Source organism: Mobula hypostoma, chromosome 3 (genome assembly GCF_963921235.1).
Source record: "Mobula hypostoma chromosome 3, sMobHyp1.1, whole genome shotgun sequence".
NCBI classification, from domain to species: Eukaryota; Metazoa; Chordata; class Chondrichthyes; order Myliobatiformes; family Myliobatidae; genus Mobula; species Mobula hypostoma.
In genome coordinates, this window is record NC_086099.1 from 138,007,238 (window position 1) to 138,027,737 (window position 20,500).

Below are 20,500 nucleotides of genomic sequence, written 5' to 3' on the forward strand. Positions count from 1 at the left end.
CATTCCTCCAGCTTTGGTTTCAGCAAAGGACTACTCATTTGTCTGCATTATTGGTATGTATTTTAGTTTGTAGGAGTTATACCTGTGTTCTGGAAATCCTTTTTGGTTTAGAAATGATTTATAATTTGGAAATGTTTTATAAAATAGAATGGCAGCTAAACTCACCATGGAGAATAAACAGGAAAGTGAACTAGTCTTTGAAGATTGGGTAGCTGCAGTATAACCTCCCTTCACTGTACGGATTCCCAACCAAAGGTCCACGGACTCCTCGGTTAATGGTAGGGTTTCATGGCATAAAAGGGTTGCAAATTCCTGCTTTAGCGAGAGTACTCATGTTGTTTTATATCCGATAGGTTTAAGGTCTTTGAGTTTAGAACATCATGGTCTGCAAATCCAAACCCATCAAGAGAAGAATGAAACATTGGCAGCTCTATTACTATAATAATATTCTTAGATTAAAATCGTAATTGTTCCACAAATATAATGTGAATAAAAATCATTAATTGTTCTTTAAGGAGTGCTGCAGGTATATATAATATTCGTAGACTCAAATTTCCATTCATCCTGAAAAATTACATCTGATGTAAATCTCCAAAGTCAAGTGTTGCAGGAAATTTAACAAAACATATTTAGTTTTTGAGCCGTCAGCTTTTAAATAGCTCTAGCTTTCTAATGTCAGAATGTAGAAGAATTAGTAGCATTGTGTTTATTCAACTTCAGACTGTGGCTACTAAGAATCATTATTCACAAGAAAATAGGATAGGACCGGTGACTGAGAAGCCATCTTTTGAGCTTTCTTTCTTCGTTATAATTAACCTTAGGAGATTGTCGTAAATATAATGATACTGTGCTGCTTCCTTGAAAGCAAGAATTAGCCTGCTGCACAGTCAATGTCACTGACCACTTAACCAAAGAAGGAATGTGAGTTCTTGAAGTTTGTGAACATGTGGTTCAGATGCTAAGCAATTTCATCTATTGAATAATCTTTTCTAAGCTTTGAATAATCCTATGATGTGGCAGAACTGCACTGTACTTCCCTTTCCCGCTTTATTTGATTTTGGGAAAGCTGGCCATGTCAAAAATTCATCGTGGCAGCTCAGGGTGATAGTTCTCAACATGTAATGGGTTTTGTTCATAGGCTGGTTTGTAGATAATATCTTTGTCACTTTTCCACGAAGAACTGAAGAATCTGGTTGCTTCGAACTTTCCCATGTAATTGTGCCAAAATATCTATTCATGACTGGTGGTGTTGGTGGGATTCAGCATTGTATGTTACTCTCATTACCAACAAACACATTACAGCCATTTCTTCAGCAAGAATTAGTCTTTGCTTATAATGCTGTGATCAGGAAAGATGACAAGGAGCCATACATAAAAACCAAACAGGAGTGGCTTTAAAGCCACTAAAATGTGGTTAGAGGCCCTATAAATCAATGATTTCAAACAGATTTTAGAAGGCTTAAGGAGAAGTGGAGTGAGGGTGGGCCTTATGGACAGGAATTGGGTTGAGGCAGATAATTCTTCATCCCAAAGAGCTCACTGTACAGGAAGCCAAAGATAGAGATGCTCAAAGTCATTTAGGCTAGGAGACTACAAAAGGAAAAGTCAAAAAATACTAGGTAGTCATTTGGAGATGAGGATAATAAAGTTTTATTCACGAAGCAGAGATGAGACTTGATGCAGGGCTTCCTACAGCTTTAGTTCCTCTAAAGAAATTGAACACAGAGGGACTTGTGAGATTTTAGTGCTTTGTCTATAAACATACCTCTTTATGAATGTGCTTTCTGTATGAATATTTTTGCTATTTCCTTACAATAGATGAACATTGCCAAAATGATATTTTTGTCTCGGACTTCTTTATATAAATATTATCACTAATAGTCTGTCCTGGTCTAACAATATGAATGTCATGGCCAAAAAAGTTCACCAGTATGTTAAGTTTCTCAGGAACCTAAAGAAATTTGACATGTCTCCTGTGACCATCACCAATTTTGTTTTTATTAGTTCACCATAGAAAGCATTCTGTCTTGATATGGCAACTGTTCAGTCTATGATGGGAAGAAACGAGGGAGCTATGAGGACAGCTCAGCACGTCATGGAACCCAGCCTCCTCTCCTTGGTCTCTACTATTACTTGCTGCTTCAGTAAAGCAGGGAGCATAATCAAAGCTTCCACCCACTGTAGACATTCTCTCTTCACCACCCCCCGCACCCCAGCCAGGCAAAAGCTTGAAAGTATGCACCACTAGGTTCAAGGACATCTTCTATCCTGCTGTTATAAGTCTATTGAATGATTCCCTGGTACGATAAGATGGAATCTTGACCTCACAATCTACCTCTTTGTGATGTTGCATCCTGCTGTCTATCTGTACTGTAACTTTTTATCCTGTAGTCAGTTACTGTTTTACCTTATACTGCCTCAATGCAGAATTGATCTATATGGTGTGATGGGTATTTACTCTGCTGGTACAGTGGTCTCATATTTTGCTAATCTCAGCTTTTTAAACACAGCAGCTGTGACTTGTAAGATTACAAACTGTTGTAAGTAACCTTCCAACTAACAGTTTGTTTAACTTCTGGTCATAAATGGGAGCCAATCTTCAGTTCTTAATTTCTAAATGGAAAAGACTAATCAGCTTGAAGTTCAAAAACATAGCCTTGCAAACAAGCTCCTTTTATAGCACAAACACTGTCTGTAATAAGTTGCTACACTTTCTTTGTTACTGCTCAAGATGCAGTCCAAGACAATGGGTTGTTTAAATTGGCTTGTTTCAAACATACAGGCTGACTCTTAAATTGCTTCGTTAAGGAAGCTTGCAGGTCAGATGGATACAAACATTTAGCAGATCAATAACTAATGTATTTATCATCGGAAGGTTTATGTACTCAAAGGAAGTTAACTTTGCAGTATTAAGTGGAGGTAGCTGAGTACTGTATCCCCAAAAATGCTTTTGGACCATTTGTATTAAAAGGATTTCTGAGGAAACTTTCTTATGCGTGTGAAGTCACGCAAGTGGTAGAAAAAAAGATATAAATGTAGAGAACAGTTCAGGATTATTAGGAATGGAGTAAGGAACATCAGGGCACCTTGAAGAACGATAAGAATCCATTCCTTCAGCTTCGATTTCTGTGACAGATTATTTTTCTGCATCTTTGGTATGACATATTAGTTATTGAAATTGTACTTCCATTTTGGAAATCCTTTATGCTTTGTGCTTTTTGCTTTAAGAATGCTTTGCATTTTAGAAATGGTTTGTAATTTGGAAATCTTTTATGAGACAGAAATCCTGTGAGTTTTAAATGTGCTTTAAGGATGTTGTTGGATTTAAGTGTGCATCACTGAAAATAAGTGAACTGTGCTTAAACTACTCTGTTAGCTGGAAGTATCTCCTCCTTGGTGGGGGGGGGGGCGCGGCACAACACAAATAATGGGCATTGGCACTTAAACTCACCATGGATGGAGAATAAACAAGGAATTAAACTACTCTTTGAAGATTGGGTAGTTATACTATAATCTCTTTTTACTGGGAGTACTCAGGGTTACATATCATCAGATGGGGCATAAGATTTTCGTTTGAGTTCAGAACATTGTGGTCAGCAAATGCGATACCATCACAATTGATAGAATACAGGATACATTTTTCATTTTACTTTGGTACATCAGGGAATAATAAACCAGTTTACCATTTACCAATTTCATATTAAAATAATTTTCTCAAATATTCTACTATATTGTTGGTATAAGAAATGTAACCAGAACTTTGGATTTTGACAGATAATCAAAACTAACCCTAAAACTAGTTTCCTGACCTTCCAACAGAAATTCATCTCCACAGTTTACAAGTTGTCCAATATTTAATAAGATAGCAACATTGTTCCAAATGATATGAATTCATTTTCTGAAACATCAAAAGAACAGTGTGCCACACTAACAATTAAATATGACTGATGGATTGCACCAAATGTGATAAATTCTAAGCCATTACTGTACCACCTTCCATAATCTGAAAAGTGCCAAGACAATTTGAAGTTTGAAGTGGCTCTTTAGCACCTATTTTAATGTCCTGTAAAGGAAATACAAATTCTAAAAAGCGATTGAATGATTATTGTTAAATAAATACTGTTTGGATGTTTTATGATGCTGACAATGTTACAAATAATGGATGTAATAGATTATTTATATCCATGAGAGTGAAAAGGATGAATGAATTCTGACTTTTTATTTCTGAATTATCTTGATCCTGGCTTTCAAATTGTTTGTACAGACATCGATCTTTTATGACAATGGTTATGTTATTATTTTAGGCCTGTATCTCCTTTGTAAGACCTTTAAGTTATCACCAAGCATTAATCATTTCAGTTTGCATCAGAATTTCATGTTTCTCTGTGGCTTTATTTCAGGCATATTTGCTCTTCCTGCACTGCCACTAACAGTAAAGTAAAATATTTACTTTTATTTGAGATATTGGCATGTTTCTTTGGGTCATCTCCATGAAATGAAGCCTACAGTTTTCTTTGGGCATTCAATCTAGTCATATGGTGCCACAACAGCAGCACACAGCTTGAAGATGAAACTGTTCTGTTTTAACTCCCAAAGGTGTGAAAAATTGTTCATAATATCCCTGCTTCTTCAACCCAGTAAATTATCATTAATATTTTACAGAATAGGAAATAAAGAATTGGAAGATGTTAATTAAGAGCTATTAAATTTCTTTACAGCCATAGACAGATAGAATACTAGTCAAATATTTGACATGTATACATACAACACAATGGACTTATGGAAAAATTGCATTTTCTTTACTTTAAAGAGATACTTCTTATTGACCACAATTTTTTGCACAATTTTTGAACACTTTCCAGTTTTTCTTATTATACTTATTTAATCTTTGCTGATCTTTCATAGTTCCCTTTTCATGTTAAAATAATCCAGGCTTAATCACACTCATTGAAGAAGAAATCCATAGTATGTGTGCCAATGAATAGACATCTGAATAAGAGATGCAATAGAAGGTTTGCAAATACCTAGCAATTTTATGACCTCTGCTCCTATTAACAAATAATAATTTTATTAAAAATTGGAAGGAGCCCTTAAGAAAGGGAGAAAACAAATCTAGACCACAAATTCATGATGCCAAGGGAAATGGGGTGTATGTATATTGTATCTAGAGCTATAAATAGGAGGCAATCCCATGCCAGTTCCTTGCAGTGACACAAGACCTGTCCTATTGTTGTGATTTTGGAGTAACACCTTCCCTTGTGGATAGGCAAATTCAGTAGTCATATCAGCCTGAAGACAAAGGGGCAATTCTATTCCACTGGACAACAGGATCAATTTTGAATACCTTTGGTATTGCTTCTGCTGAATTGCCCAGTTTTGTGCCTTTCTATATGTCCAGAAGAAAAGACAAGTTTGCCTTCAGAACACGAGAGTCATACTGAACTGAACCCTTATCTTCAGGGTTCTCCCAGTTGTGCTGGCTCCCGGGAAACTACAGTTTCAAAATGTAAAGTGGGATGTGGCTATTTTAGAAATAAAACACGATGCATGGACATGCCAGCCTTTTCATGAGCAGATTCTGTTCAGACTCCATACATGTATGGTCTTGCTGCACAGCAGATCCTGTTGATACATGGGGCTTCACTACAAAAGATTATGCCAGGTTGGACTTCCATGTAAGCTCAGGTTCAAGTAGATCCAAACTGACTTTTATGAATGCGGTTTAACTCGGGTAGGGTGAACTAGAGGTGAGTAAGTCCTGTCTGCATTACAAGAGGTTTTAAATACAGGAACATTGGTGGCTTACAAACAATAAACAAGGTAATGATAAATGAAGCATGGAACAGTGTGTCCAGTTTTCATCTCCTTACCTAAGAAACAATACATTTGGCACAGTGGGAATGCAGCAATAGTGCACTAGATTGATTCATGGGATGGAGATACCATCACGTGGGGAGAGACTGGATCAACTAGGCCTACATTCACTAGGATTTACATTGAAACAAAGTATTCCTCAGCATTTGAGAACAGGATTTGTTTTGCCACAACTCATCTTTCTTTAGTCTGAGAACCCACAATTATAACAATATATGAAGTGGACCATCGCTTAATCAACTTCATATACTGTACACGCTATTAATTTCCCTTTTATACTAGGTGTTTCAACTTTGCTGATAAACTTGATACATGGCACCTTATCAAAACTCTCTGGGAATCCATGACCACAGATCATCCTATTCCATTAGCTCATCAAAAATCTATCAGATTTGTTCATCATTATTTGCTTTTAACAAATGTATTCTGGCTTGCCTTAATGAATCCTTTTTTCATGGTGAATATTAATCCTTCAATGGATCAATGTCTTGAAATTTTCTGACCAGTAAGGGATGACTGGCCTGCAGATACCAGACCTATCCTTACCCCCCCTTACTTGAACAACAGAGCAGCATTTGTCATTCACCAGTCCTCTGGCACCTGTCCCATTTACAAAGTGCACCAAAAGATTATTGTCAATATGCCCACAATTTTCTAACACTACTTTCTTAATATTTTTATTACTTTAAAAAAGAATTAGATAGTTGCTAGATGGAGAGTAAGGCTAGTGGTGTCAAAAGTAAGCACAAGGGTTGCTTGTAGGTCAAAGCATTGATAATGTGGGCTTGTATATTTTTGTCCTACTGGAAATTTACTCCAAGGGAAATTTACTCTGTTGTACAGGAATGATGGGCCATGTGGGGCAAGTCAAAACTTCCACATATTATTATTACAAATTATGTAGATGGATTAAATTGTATTTTAACCTGTTATTTTAATTTAACTGCTGGAAAGAGTATTATAAATTAACCATGAGTGATTTTTCATAATTTCTTCCAATGAATTGGTGCTTCACAAAAATTACTCTGAATACCATTGAACTCTGCTATCATTAATATGATGATAGAGGATAAATTGATTAGTTTTTTTATTCATAACACAGGAGTTATTTTTTCAAATGGCAATAGCAGTGGTGGCAAGGGTATGGAGGGAGAATTATTAAACTTATTGTTCACAGCAAGTTTGAGAACTTGTGTGTGTGTGTGTGTGTATATATATATATATATAGTCCTTTTTTTTATCTTTTTACAGTGTTAATATCTGAATGTGGTGCTAGCGACCAACGGCAACATCGTATAGACAGATCATGAAACTACCTTTTCTTCTTCCTTTAGCTATGCTTCTTGAACTGCAATCAACTGCAGTCTGTAATTTCCATTTTGATGATGTATTTTTGGGCTGACTGAGTGATCTTGCACTTTTGCTATCTCCTGAGGAACTTGGTGAGGTTGAGAGCGTAGTGTGCAGCCATCATTTCCTAATTGCAGAATGCAAACCCACGGTCAGCTCCATTACTCACCAATTAAAACGCTGAGCGAGATTGAAATTGGCGAAGCTGAGAGCGGAGGCTGAGCGGGTGTTCAGCACTGTCTACCTGCATTTGACCGGTCTCCCTCTCACCGCTGTCATTGGAAGGTGCAGGAATCTTGATTTTGATTGATTTGGCAGCGCAGTATGTGGCTGTGGGACTCTTTTACAGGGAAATCTGCATTTTGATATTTAATGTCCTCAGTGCTGAACACACTCTGGGACTCACTTTTGGAGGATTGGATAACGCTTCGGTTCATGTTCCATGTGTTTCTGGCTACTCTTTTTATTTTTCTATCTGTTCACTTCTTAAAATATCTAATCTGTTTTTGTACTATTTTAATTTATTTTGTATTTACATATAACACTTATTGTAATTGATATACTTATTTGTTTTTCTTTTTTCTTTCTATATTATCATATATCACATTGAACTGCTGCTGCTAAGTTAACAAATTTCACAACACATGCTGCTTGTGATAATACATCTTATTCTGATTTGATCAAGGCACTTTGGTGCAGCTCTGGTTCTGTGGCTGAGGCCTGCAGTCACCGACAAGGGCTAAACTGACATGACACGGTGGCTGTCACTCCTGGACCATTTTTCTGAGACTCTGCAGTTTGATGTTTAATGTTCTGTGAGTTTTTTGGTTGCTGTTCGCATGATTTTTGTTTGTGCGTTGAGTGTTTGATGTTTTCTTTTAACAGGTTCCATGGTGTTTCTTTTCTTTTTTTTGTGGCTGCTTGTGGGGGAATGAATCATAGGGTTGTATACTATAGACATACTTTGATAATAAATTTACTTTGAACCTTTAGATAGATTTCAGAAAGAAATTAGCATGTATGATGAAAAATTTGCTGGAATAAGGGACAAAGAACTAAACACTGGATTTCACTGGTGAAGATTTTAAAGAGCTAGTACTGGCAAGATGGAATGAATTTGTGCTTTATAATTCTGACAGTTTGCGGTTTTGGAACCTTCAGTTACAAATCTCATTCCTCTTTTTCCTCTATTGTAAGCAGCATGCCTGTTCTTATACCTCAAAAATACCCCTTTTTTGACTATTTGTTCTTGCTTTCGGTGTTTATTCTCTCATTCATTTTCTTTAATTCCCTTTCACTTTTCATTCCCTATTTCTCATGTATTTCTTCTGTGATTATTTCTTTGTGGGGAGAAGGTGAATCCTTACACTGGAGATCTCAAAGGACCAAAGTGATGCATCTTACCAATGTGGTCAAGCGATACCAACCATTCCCTGTATTGGAGGGTTGTTACTGCAGGAATGTAAGAGCATAGAACTTTTGAGCTTTGCTTTCCCCAAAAAAATTGCAAGAAGCAGAGTTAAGAACCCATAGCATTGTTCAGAGTGGAGAAGACTCAGCGGTTGAATCAATCTGAACCCAACTCAATGAGAAGAGAGCTTCTCTATCAGAATCATTGATTCACTCACTTTCAAGGACCCGATGCTACCTTGTCAAGTTGGATTTTAAATTTTCAAGCTTACAAATAGAAAATTAGATTTAGTGGTGCTGAAATAGAAAATTAGGTTGAAAGGAAAACACCTTGAATTCGAGCATATTAAGTTATTCCAACATCTATTATCTGTAGTAAAAATTAGTAAATGAGTTAATTATTTCCTGTCCAGTCTGTAATTTTATGAATTAACCTTCCTGACTTTTTCTGAATACTAGTTCCCATGAAATGCAGGAATGTTTGGTGATCCCACTTTTATTAATTTCTTATTTGAATTGAAGTCCTTTTATCAATGTACTTTGTTTACATATCTGACTAACTAACTGATATACCATGTTTCATCGCTTTGAATCTGTTTTGTTTCCTCACTTTACCAAGGATGCGGTCATCTGTTACGTGAATAGAAACTGTCTCCACCTTGACATAAAGGCAGCTTTACCCCGGATACACAAGAAAAAGTGTTTATCTATTCCTAATTCTTTGTATTCTTTTTGATATTGATTGAACTAGTCACATGATTAGTAATTTGTTTTGTGGAGGAGATCTGTCTAAAATTATTAGTTATAATTTATTCATCCAAGCTACATTGAACTCTCAAATCACAGATCTTTTTGGTTGTGGGCGCTACTAGCTCTATAATGCAGGCAATTTTGCCTGTTCAATTTAGTTTGGTTCCGTTTTACCTGTTAAATGCAGTGATGGGATGCAAACTGAAGAAAAATCTGGTCCTAAATGATAGGATGTTTCTGTGTTGAGAACAGAAGTAACTTAATTAGTGTTGATCGTGACTTCAGATGATTTTAATTTGATCAGGAATAATTTAGTACTTAACAGCCTCTTGTTATATTGAGTATATGTGGGAAGGTAAAGTAAATTATGTAAATTAATATCCTGCATTCATGTATGTATGCTTTAGAGATCCCTGCCTGTATCATGCTACATAATGTAACCTTGAAGCAGCCATTTATTTTAACCCCTGAAGGATGGTGCAACAAACATATTTGTTTTCATGATGTGATGCTCTATAACCTGCAGTGTTTCTGTCATTAGGGATGACTGTGCTAGTGAGTCAACTATTTATCCACCTGTCAAAGCCCTGTTTTCACTGCTAAACAGCTTTTTAAAAATTCTACGGCTCTGCGTTTTACTGTGGGAAATCTTGAGTTTTCTAACTGAAATGTCTGAGGAGAGACAACATCATGTGTTTGTTTATAAAATGTTCCTATCTTGGACTTTTTTAATTGTGACATAATGGGAAAAGAATGCATCATGAGCAAAACAAAATGTTCCACAATTATTATCAAAACTTGGTCAAAGGCTTGGACTTTGGCAGTCTTAAAGAATGTGAAAGGGGCAGGAGGGTTTAAGGAGATCCAGTGCATGCCACAAAATTGCACTAATGTCATGGTGAAAGAAGCACAAAATGCACAAGGTATACAGCTGGTTGTTGGGAGGAGGGGGAGTGGCAGGGAATCACATGTTGTATGGCTAGAAGGGGTTACAGGTATTGCGATGGGCAAGGCTTGAAGGAACTTGCATTGGGGATGGGGAATTCAGATATGGTAAAGAACTGAAGGCTAATACAAAAATGTGAGGCTAGGATACAGTTCAAGTGGAGTTGGTGAAGAATGAGATCAGTGCAACAGAGTTCTAAAAAAGCTTTTGCTGAGGATACAGAATAGGAGTGCAGATCGGTGAACCTTTGGTAAAACAAATGATATAGCATCATTTGAGTAGCAGATGCTAATAGGTTGGGTTGAAGGATGAGTATAAAACTTAGGATGTCAATTCACAGCTGAATTAAAAAAAATACTTAGCCATATTTAGAAACATAGAAAACCTACAGCACAATACAGGCGCTTCGGCCCACAAAAGTTGTGCCGAACATGTCCCAACCTTAGAAATTACTAGACTTAACCATAGCCCTCCAATTTTCTAAGCTCCATGTACTTATCCAAAAGTCTCTTAAAAGACCCTATCGTATACGCCTCCACCACTGTTGCCGGCAGCCCATTCCATGCACTCACCACTCTCTGCATAAAAAAAACTTACCCCTGACATCTCCTCTGTACCTACTCCCAAGCACTTTAAACCTGTGTCCTCTTGTGGCAATCATTTGAGCCCTGGGAAAAAGCCTCTGACTATCCACAGGATCAATACCTCTCATCATCTTATACACCTCTATCAGATCACCTCTCATCCTCTGTCGTTCCAAGGAGAAAAGGCCGAGTTCACTCAACCTGTTTTCATAAGGCATGCTCCCCAATCCAGGCAACATCCTTGTAAATCTCCTCTGAACCCTTTCTATGGTTTCCACATCCTTCCTGTAGTGAGGCTACCAGAATTGAGCACAGTACTCCATCTCGGCTCCTAAATTCAATTCCACGATTGATGAAGGTCAATACACCGTATGCCTTCTTAACCACAGAGTCTACCTGCACAGCTGCTTTGAGCGTCCTATGGACTCGGACCCCAAGATCCCTCTGGTCCTCCACACTGCCAAGAGTCTTACCATTAATACTATATTCTGCCATCATATTTGACCCACCAAGATGAACCACTTCACACTTATCTGGGTTGAACTCCATCTGCCACTTCTCAACCCAGTTTTGCATCCTATCAGTGTCCCGCTGTAACCTCTGACAGCCCTCCACACTATCCACAACATCCCCAACCCTTGTCTCATCAGCAAACTTACTAACCCATACTTCCACTTCCACATCCAGGTCATTTATAAAAATCCCGAAGAGTAAGTGTCCCAGAACAGATCCCTGAGGCACACCACTGGTTACCGACTTCCATGCAGAATGTGACCCGTCTACAACCACTCTTTGCCTTCTGGATCCACAAAGCAAAGTCCCCTTGGATCCCATGCCTCCTTACTTTCTCAATAAGCCTTGCATGGGGTACCTTATCAAATGCCTTGCTGAAATACATATACACTACATCTACTGCTCTTCCTTCATCAATGTGTTTAGTCACATCCTCAAAAAATTCAATCAGGCTCGACCTGCCCTTGACAAAGCCGTGCTGACTACTCCTAATCGTATTATACCTCTCCAAATGTTCATAAATCCTGCCTCTCAGGATCTTCTCCATCAACTTACCAACCACTGAAGTAAGACTCACTGGTCTATAATTTCCTGGGCTAACTCTACTCCCTTTCTTGAATAAAGGAACAACACCCGCAGCCCTCTAATCCTCTGGAACCTCTCCCGTACCCATTGATGATGCAAAGATCATCGCCAGAGGCTCAGCAATTTTCTCCCTCGCCTCCCACAGTAGCCTGGGGTACATCTCATCCAGCCCCGGCGACTTATCCAACTTGATGCTTTCCAGCATTTCCTCTTTCTTTCCTCCTCTTTCTTAATATCTACATGCTCAAGCTTTTCAGTCCGCTGCAAGTCATCACTATAATCACCAAGTACAAGTTATCACTACAGTCAACAAATACAACATATTTGTTTGAGTATTGTGTGGAGTTCTACTTGCCACATTATAGAAAGGATATGAAGACTTGGGAGTGGGTGCAGAAGATGTTTGCCAGGATAGGAGAATATTAGCTTTAAGGTGAGGTTGGACAAACTTGGGTTATTTTCTCTGCAGCATCAGAGGCAGAATGGAGATCTGATAGAGTTCTATAAGATTATTAAAGGCATAGATTGGGTAGCTGGGCAGAACCTTTTCTTCAAGGTAGAAATGGCAAATATTAGGAAGCATAGCTTTAACATGAGAGGAGTAAAGTTCAAAGGAGATATGTGGGCTGTCTTTTACACAGATTTGTCTTTTTACACAGACAAGTCCCTGGAACAGACTTCCAGGGTTGATGGTGGAAGCAGCTATGATATAAATTCATTTAAATGACTGAAAAAGTTAAAAGGAATGTCACCTTATGTCTTTGTGACTTAGATCGGCCATCCCAACTGCAGCATCTTCTTCGAATTGTGATGGATATTTATTGTCCAGGGCCAGGAACCATTTTTATTCTTTTTAGACCAGCTCAGTTTTCTAAACACAGTAACTGACATTTCTAAAGATCGGTGTTGTTTTAAATAAATTAAAATTTATCCAATATTCTTTGCTTAGCTGCTTGTTGTAAACAGGACCCAGTCCGCAGTTCTTAATATAACTGGCAAGCAGTAATCAGTTTGAAGTTAAAAAATATAGCTTTGCAAACAAGCACTGTCTCCAGCAGAGAATTGCTGGTCTAACAGCTCCTGGCCTAACTGCTCAAGAAGAGTGTGTAAGACAATGGGATCTGTTAATTTGGCTTGTTTCAAACTATAAACAAGACCATGGTAGCTAAATTATTTAGTTCCATCTTACAGACCGGATTGATATTTTCAGTTTGTATATCAAATAGCTAATGTGTTAATAGTTGGAAGGTTTGTGTACTCAGGGAGTCATCTTCACAGCATTAATTGTGGCTATCTGGGGTCTCTATCTCCAGAAGCTTTTAGACCACCTGTGTTAAAAGGTATAAGAAAAAATATCACATGAGTGAAGTCATCAAGGGCAGACAAACAGTATAAAGGACAGAGAAGCAGTCCAGGCTTGTCAGGAATGGTCACGCAACAAGAATTATGACAGAAACACAGGGTGAATTAGAATCCATTCCTCTGCCTTTGATTTCTGCGATGGATGACTGGTTCATCTGCAGCATGTGGGTATGACTTTTTACTTATAGGAATTGTAACTGTGCTATGGAAATCCTTTGTTTCAGAAGTGGTTTGTAATTTGGAAATGTTTAAGATAGAAATCATCTGAATTTTAAATGTATTTTAAGAATATTGTTTGGTTTTACATGTCTATCTCTGTAAATAAATGAACTACTTAAACTACTTCGTTAGCTGGAAGTATTTCCTCCTTAGTTCTGAGAAGGGACTGACTACTCGGGTAGTGGGTATGGTCTCACTACTCACCGTGGAGAATAAACAGAAGTGAACTAGCTTTTGAATATTAGGTAGTTGCTGTATAACCTCCCTTTAGTGAGGGTACCTGATAGGGTTTAAGGTTTTAATTTGAGTTTAGAATGTTGCAGTCAGCAAATCCAATGCCATCACACAATCTCTCATCACCACAGTGTAGGGTGAAGCTGTACGTACTTGCCTTCAATTTCATTAACCTAGCTGCAGCCAGAAAATCAACTGCATTGTTAAATTTCTCCATCTCACTATGTCTCTTCCCTCCTCATGCTCTTTTAACCAAATTTATGGCATTTTCCCAATTTGTTTTGTTTGAAATGCTGCAGTGCAATGCCTTGTGACAATTTTTCTACCGTGGAAATGCTACAGAAAAGGAAGCTATTTTTGGCCGTTCCAAATATTGCATAGTCATTTCTCTCCCCACATCATACCTTACATCAGAGGATTTAGATTGCTGAAAAATTTGTTGGAAATCTTAAGATGCTGTTGGTTTGGTTTTGAGGGAAGAGCATTACTTCTGATGAAGATTTAGTGCTTACAATTTTAAATGAACACTTTTTTTGGCTTCTCTTGTGAGTGCCCATATTAGTGCTTTCTCAACTTGGAATCTGAGAGCTCTGACCTTAGTCAATACTGAATTGCTTCATACACATAATTGTAAAGGTAGAGATTTGCATCATACTCTGACATACATCAAGATCTTTATATAACCTTGTTGCATATGTAAGATTAGGTCAATCACAAACAACAGTGTTGTTTTTTGTCCTGAGGCCTCCATTGGTCAGAGTTGATCATGGTTATTGTGTCCTAGTTGTCCAGATATGCAGTGCAATATGGAGAGCAAGCTGTCGCCCATGTAGCAAGCTCCACCTTCTCCAGGCATCTAAATGTCCTATGAATGTTAAAAGGCACACTGAAGCAAAACCATTTATTTAACTGGTCTGTTATCACTCCAAATATACACACTTTACTTGTTGTGCAATAAAGATTGTATAATTATGACTATTTAAGTAATTTATTATAAATATTTTGCAAAGAGACTTCTGGCAGTAGTTGTTTGTATAGAAAATTAAATCTCAGGAAAAATAAACTATGTTGCTATGCACCTTAACTCTTCAACATTGCATCCTTGTGAGTATTTGTTTGCCTCGTTTTTCACTAATTTGTAATCCTCAATGAGTGAGCTGTTATATTTAGCTATCACCGTCTTGTATATCACCATTGGCCTATCCTGTCTAGTTAAAAGCCTGCATTTGAAGGCTTTCAATGGGATCCAAACAAATCAAACAGTGTTTGTTAACAGCACGTTAAAGAAACCAGCACAAGGCCTGAGTGATGGCAAGATAGAGAGCAAAGATACTCTTTCGGATCTCTTTGAAAACATGTATCGATCTGCCAAGATGCTGTTTCTCATTCTGTGTCTCCCACTTCATTTCAGTGGCTTTTCATGGCCTCTCTCTAAAAATCAAGAAGGAACCGCAGAGTCCCTGTTCTGAGCTGAGCCCTGCCTGCAGCCATGAGCAACCTTTCAAGTTCAGCTACGGGGAAAAGTGCCTGTATAATGTCAGGTAAGATGAGTTCACTGGTGTTCCCAGTTATTAATAGATGACTCATTCTTCCAATGGCTAATATGTTTCTTTCACAAAAATGGCTAACACGAGGGGGGCATGAAGTTAAGGAAAGAATAGGGAGGCATGTCATGGGTAAGTTTTTACAGAGAGTGATGAGTGCCTGGAACTGCTGCTGGAAGTGGTGGTAAGGCAGAAACATGAGGGACATTTTAAGTAAGTCTTAGATAGGCAAATGATAATAGAAAAATAGAAGGTTATGTAGGAGGGAACGGTTAGATTGATCTTAGTGTAGGCTAAAACATTAGTACAACGTAGTAGGTTGAATTACCTGTACTGTTCTATGTTCTAGTTGTTATTTCCTTTCTGAAGGAGCATTATGTAAGGGTACAGCTTGAAAGTAATCCATAGGAGGGTCAGACGGGAGAACAGGGAGAGGTTTTTACCCAGAGCATGGTAGGGGTTAGGAATTCACAGCTGAAAAAGGAGGTAGAGGGGGAAACTGTCATCGCTTAAAAATTTGCAGATGTACTAGAGGTATCAGAACCTGCAAAGCTATAGTTTGAGTGCTCGAAAGTACATCAGGCTGGATGGCTCTTCTTTGGTTAGCATGTAGGGTGGGCCGAATGTCTTCCTTCTCTTTCAGGTGTTCCATGATTATTTATATCTCTGCTTTAAGCAGCAGAAATTGCTCATATCAATACACTTAACGCAGACTTGTTTTAAAACTGCACTCGCATTTCTTCCGTAGTTAACCCAGTGTGTTCATCAGTGTATTTGATTGGGGAAGGGTGGGGTGGGGTTTGTAGGGGAACAGGAGTACGATATGCAACTTCTGATGATAGTTTTGCCTCATACGTTACAAAGTCACTTTCATGGTTGGCTTCTACGTCTTTAATTAAAGCGATCTGAAGTAGATGAAGTAAAGGTGAATTGTTGCCTTCTTGTCACATTTATGGGTTGAGTCAAGTTTTATTTGTCCTGCACAGTAAATTCACTTTACATTTGTGCTCTTAATTCTTAGTTCATTCCATCCCTAGTTCTCTCATAAGATTACAATTTTTAATATTTAATTAATATTCAATATTTTGAATGCTACATGGAAACAATGTAGCTATGCTGGGTATTGCTTAATTTGGATGGGTGTAAAAGATTAGGGTCGAGAGAATTCTCTGTGTTATTTTGTAGATGTTACAATGGCATTGCGATTTACCCTATTGCAGCTTGTGACAATCACGTAAGGAGAGTGAACTTGTGTTCCTCACAAACCAGCACTGTTAACTTTCCCTGAAAAACACTGCATTAAAATTAACATTGTCAGTTTCAATGTGATCTTCTTTACTGATATGCTGTGAGTTCTTTCACTTCTCAATGTGTAGCCCAACAGATGCAGTCTCTGCAGAGAAATGCCACAGCATATAAACAGCCCTCTTCCAGCCACAGGGGAGAGTTGCAACTAAATAATGAGAGGTGATTTGGAAAGTGTTCCCTTTGGACTAAAGGGACTTGGAGAGGTTGTTGATGACTGGTGCCTGCAGGAAGGATGCTCTTTGAAAATCCTTTTGAGCCTGCAATCATCTTTTTCTGGCAGAAATTCAGATCTTTGTGGCAGATGGTGTTCAACCCAGATAAGTGTGAAGTGGTTCATTTTGGTAGGTCAAATTTGAAGACAGAATATAATATTAGTGGTAAGGCTCTTGGCAGTGTGGAGGATCGGAAAGATCTTGGGGTCCGTCTCCATAGGACACTCAAAGCTTCTGTGCAGGTTGACAGTGTTGTTAAGAAGGCATATGGTGTGTTGGCCTTCATCAACTGTGGTACTGAGTTCAAGAGCCATGAGTTAATGTTACAGCTATATAAGACCTTAGTTAGACCCCACTTGGAGTACAGTACTGTGTTCAGTTCTGGACAGCTCCTTACAGAAAGGATGTGGTTACCATAGAGAGAGTGCAGGGGAGATGATTTACAAGGATATTTCATAGATTGGAGTGCATGCCTTATGAGAATAGATTGAGTGAACTTGGAGTGACAGAGGATGAGAGGTGACCTGATAGAGGTGTATAAGATGATGAGAGGCATTGATCGTGTGGATAGCTGGAGGCTTTTTCCCAATGCTGAAATGGCCAACATAAGGGGGCATAGTTTTAAGTGCTTGGAAGTAGGCACAAGGGGGATGTTAGAGGTAAGCTTTTTTACACAGAAAGTGGTGGGTGTGTGGAATGTGCTGTAGATTTTTATGAATCTATGATATGCTCAACTATGAATGCCTGAACTATGTGGGACGCTGTGATGCAGGCAAGTGACTGCTCTGCCTGCATATGTGGACTGAAGGGGAAAAAGCTGATGTCCTTTCATTTGAGTATGGCATCTGGGACCTCCCTATTGCTGCAGTGTGTCACAAACTTTAAGATGTTTGTTAATCCTGTCTGCAGTTTGAGTGAGAACTGTACCTTTACAGATCAGCACAGTTGAAAATTCCACTGTGGAAGACTCTTGCATGTTGCACTACTTATAATGCCACTTGGGTAGGTGGACCATCTGGAAAAAAAAATTGAGCTAAGGAGAAAGAAAATCGCTCTGAAAACTAAGTTCCTGCCTCCCATCCAGAATTGTGCACAAAGTTATTCCACTCCAGGTTAACCCATTTTTCAACTGAAGAACATCATACTTTATTTGAAGTTGGAAGAACAAATCCCTGAGAATTAAAGAAAATGCAGAAGCTGGAAATCTAGAGTAAAAAGGAAAAAATGCTGAAAACACTCGGCAGGTCAGGCTGTATTAGTGGAAAGAAAAATAGAGTTGGAATTTAACTTTGAAATTTAGGAATTGCAGCTGTGAATGAATTCCTGACTCTTTTGGATAATGCAGGCCAGTGCAGTAATTTCCCTGGAATGGTGTCATGGGTTTTGTCTTGTCTTGTACCAGGAAGTGGAATGAAGCCCTTAGTAAATCTTGGTGTTAAATTCCCAACAAAGCACTGATATTACAGTCAAAAATTAACAAACGTCAATGTTTTAAAGCGGTATCAGCAAAGCATTGCTTTTCTTTCTTTTCCCAAATGAATATTGATACAGAGGATTCCCTGATTGTCCCTGTAAGTCAAAATGTTCCAGAACATCAGCATGCTCACTTTATACATCAAAGCAGAGCCATAATGTCAGTCTGCTAGTGCAGGAGTACACTATTGTGCTTTTATCTTTTGTGCCTAAAATGTACCAGCACATGAATGAAACAGCAGGTCCTCCCTCAGGAATAAAAATACAAATGTTGGAAATATTCAGCAGGTTAGGCAGCATCTCTGGAAGGAGAAAGAGAGTTGACATTTCAAGTTGAAGATCCTTCAGGAGACCGCTCATCAGACCACACATCAGAATAGTCTTCGACAGAAATGGTGATTCTGCTTCTCTATCCACTGCTGCAGCCTGACGTACTCAACACTTCTAGAATTCTCTTTTTGTTTTTGATTTCCAGCGTTTGTAGCTTTTTCCCCACTATCACTTATTTTATGAAAATCAACGGACTGTTCCTCCTTGTGACAAGTATCTGGGACCATGATTGCTCTTGGCAAAATTTTTCTACAGAAGTGCCATTGCCTTCTTCTGGGCAGTGTCTTTACAAAATAGGTGACCCCAGCCATTATCAATACTCTTCAGAGACTGTCTGTCTGGCATCAGTGATCGCATAACCAGAACTTGTGATATGCACCACCTGCTCATACGACCATCCACCACCTGTTCCCGTGGCTTCATGTTACCCTGATCTGGGGCTAAGCAAATGCTACACTTTGCCCAAGGGTGACTTTCAGGGTAGCGGAGGGAAGGAGTGGCTTACACCTCCTTTGGTAAAGATGTATCTCCACTCTGCCACTCCTCAACACTTCCAATTCCCTGGCCCTGATGGCCTCATTTTCACCAGTCCTTAAGAAGGGTCTCAGCCCGAAATGTCAACTGTTTATTCATTTCCATAGCTGCTACCTGACTTGCTGAGATTCTCCAGCATTTTGTGTATGTTTCTTAAGGAGATTATTTAGATCCTTTTCACTACAGCTAATCTAATGCCAAAAGCAAGGTCAAATTTATTAGCTGACAATGCAGGGAGAAATGCATTTTGCCCAATTATCTCTTGTTACATTTGTGGGCTTGCTTCTGTTTCTTTCAGTGCCTACGACCAGAAGCCGCCTGCTGGATTGAAACCCTCTAACCCGCCAACCCCATCCAGCACACCAGTGTCCCCCTTGCACCATGGGTCACCTAATCCTGCAGCTACTCCCAAACCGGACAGAAGTTTTCCAGCTCATCTTCCTGCCACCCAGCCCATTCCAGAGAACACCTACCCAATGGATCCTAGGTTAGCAAGTACACTTGGACCTTTTGAATGTTTATTTAGTTGTCAAGAGAATTTCCTCATTCTATCAATGTCTGCCCTCTAAAATGTGGTAAAACCTAAATTAGCAACAAACAAACATTTTTTGCTAATTACTGGGCTTCTTGCAGAGGTTTGATCATATATTGGTTCCATTCTGCACTGAAAGCTGTTCTTAGTGCATGGATAGAAAACTGGTTGGGAATACAGCCAGAAATAACAACAGGCCTTGGGCAGTAGTATAACACAGTCAACTATCATGGCTTTACACTACTAGAATTTACTTTTTCATTGAGTTCAATGATATGGAAGTCAAGTTTGACTTGCAATGGACAACTGAATTATTCTCGCCTGATTTGTGTCGTATCCTAAACCATGCCTTTTCAACAGTCTTTTCAGATCATTGGAAAATTCACTGCCTCGTCTCTATTATTAAAATATATGTCTTTATGTTCATTATTATTAGCACTAATTCTCTTGTATATAAGTGGGCAATGGATATGTGGGACTGCCTACAAGACACTAGCCGAACCAAAGAGTTCACATGCTGCTATATTTTTACAAGGTCAAACTGCTATTGGTTTTAACTTGGGTCAACTTGCAAAAATATATTACTGCTTGGAATGATTCATTGATATCTGTTCTTAAACATTGTAAAGGTAGCTTTTCTAGATACCCATTAAAGTCTCTTACAGTGAAACACTCCGTGCTGGGGAAGCAAATTCTTAGTTATCTACTCCCTAGTAGCTTCAATCTCCGTGTGATTATTG

At 38.6% G+C, this 20,500-nt stretch overlaps 1 protein-coding gene across 5 annotated transcripts in view; it reads left to right on the forward strand.

Moving 5' to 3' along the window:
- etv1 (ETS variant transcription factor 1) overlaps positions 1-20,500 on the forward strand; it is a 135,602-nt gene that overhangs the window by 48,392 nt on the left and 66,710 nt on the right. For 3 of the 5 annotated variants that reach the window (XM_063043775.1, XM_063043774.1, XM_063043776.1), the window contains 2 exons: positions 15,239-15,368; positions 19,527-19,715. In XM_063043775.1, coding sequence (XP_062899845.1) covers positions 15,239-15,368; positions 19,527-19,715 — 319 coding nt within the window. The remainder of the gene's footprint in view (positions 1-15,238; positions 15,369-19,526; positions 19,716-20,500) is intronic. The other 2 variants (XM_063043777.1, XM_063043778.1) reach the window with 1 other exon arrangement.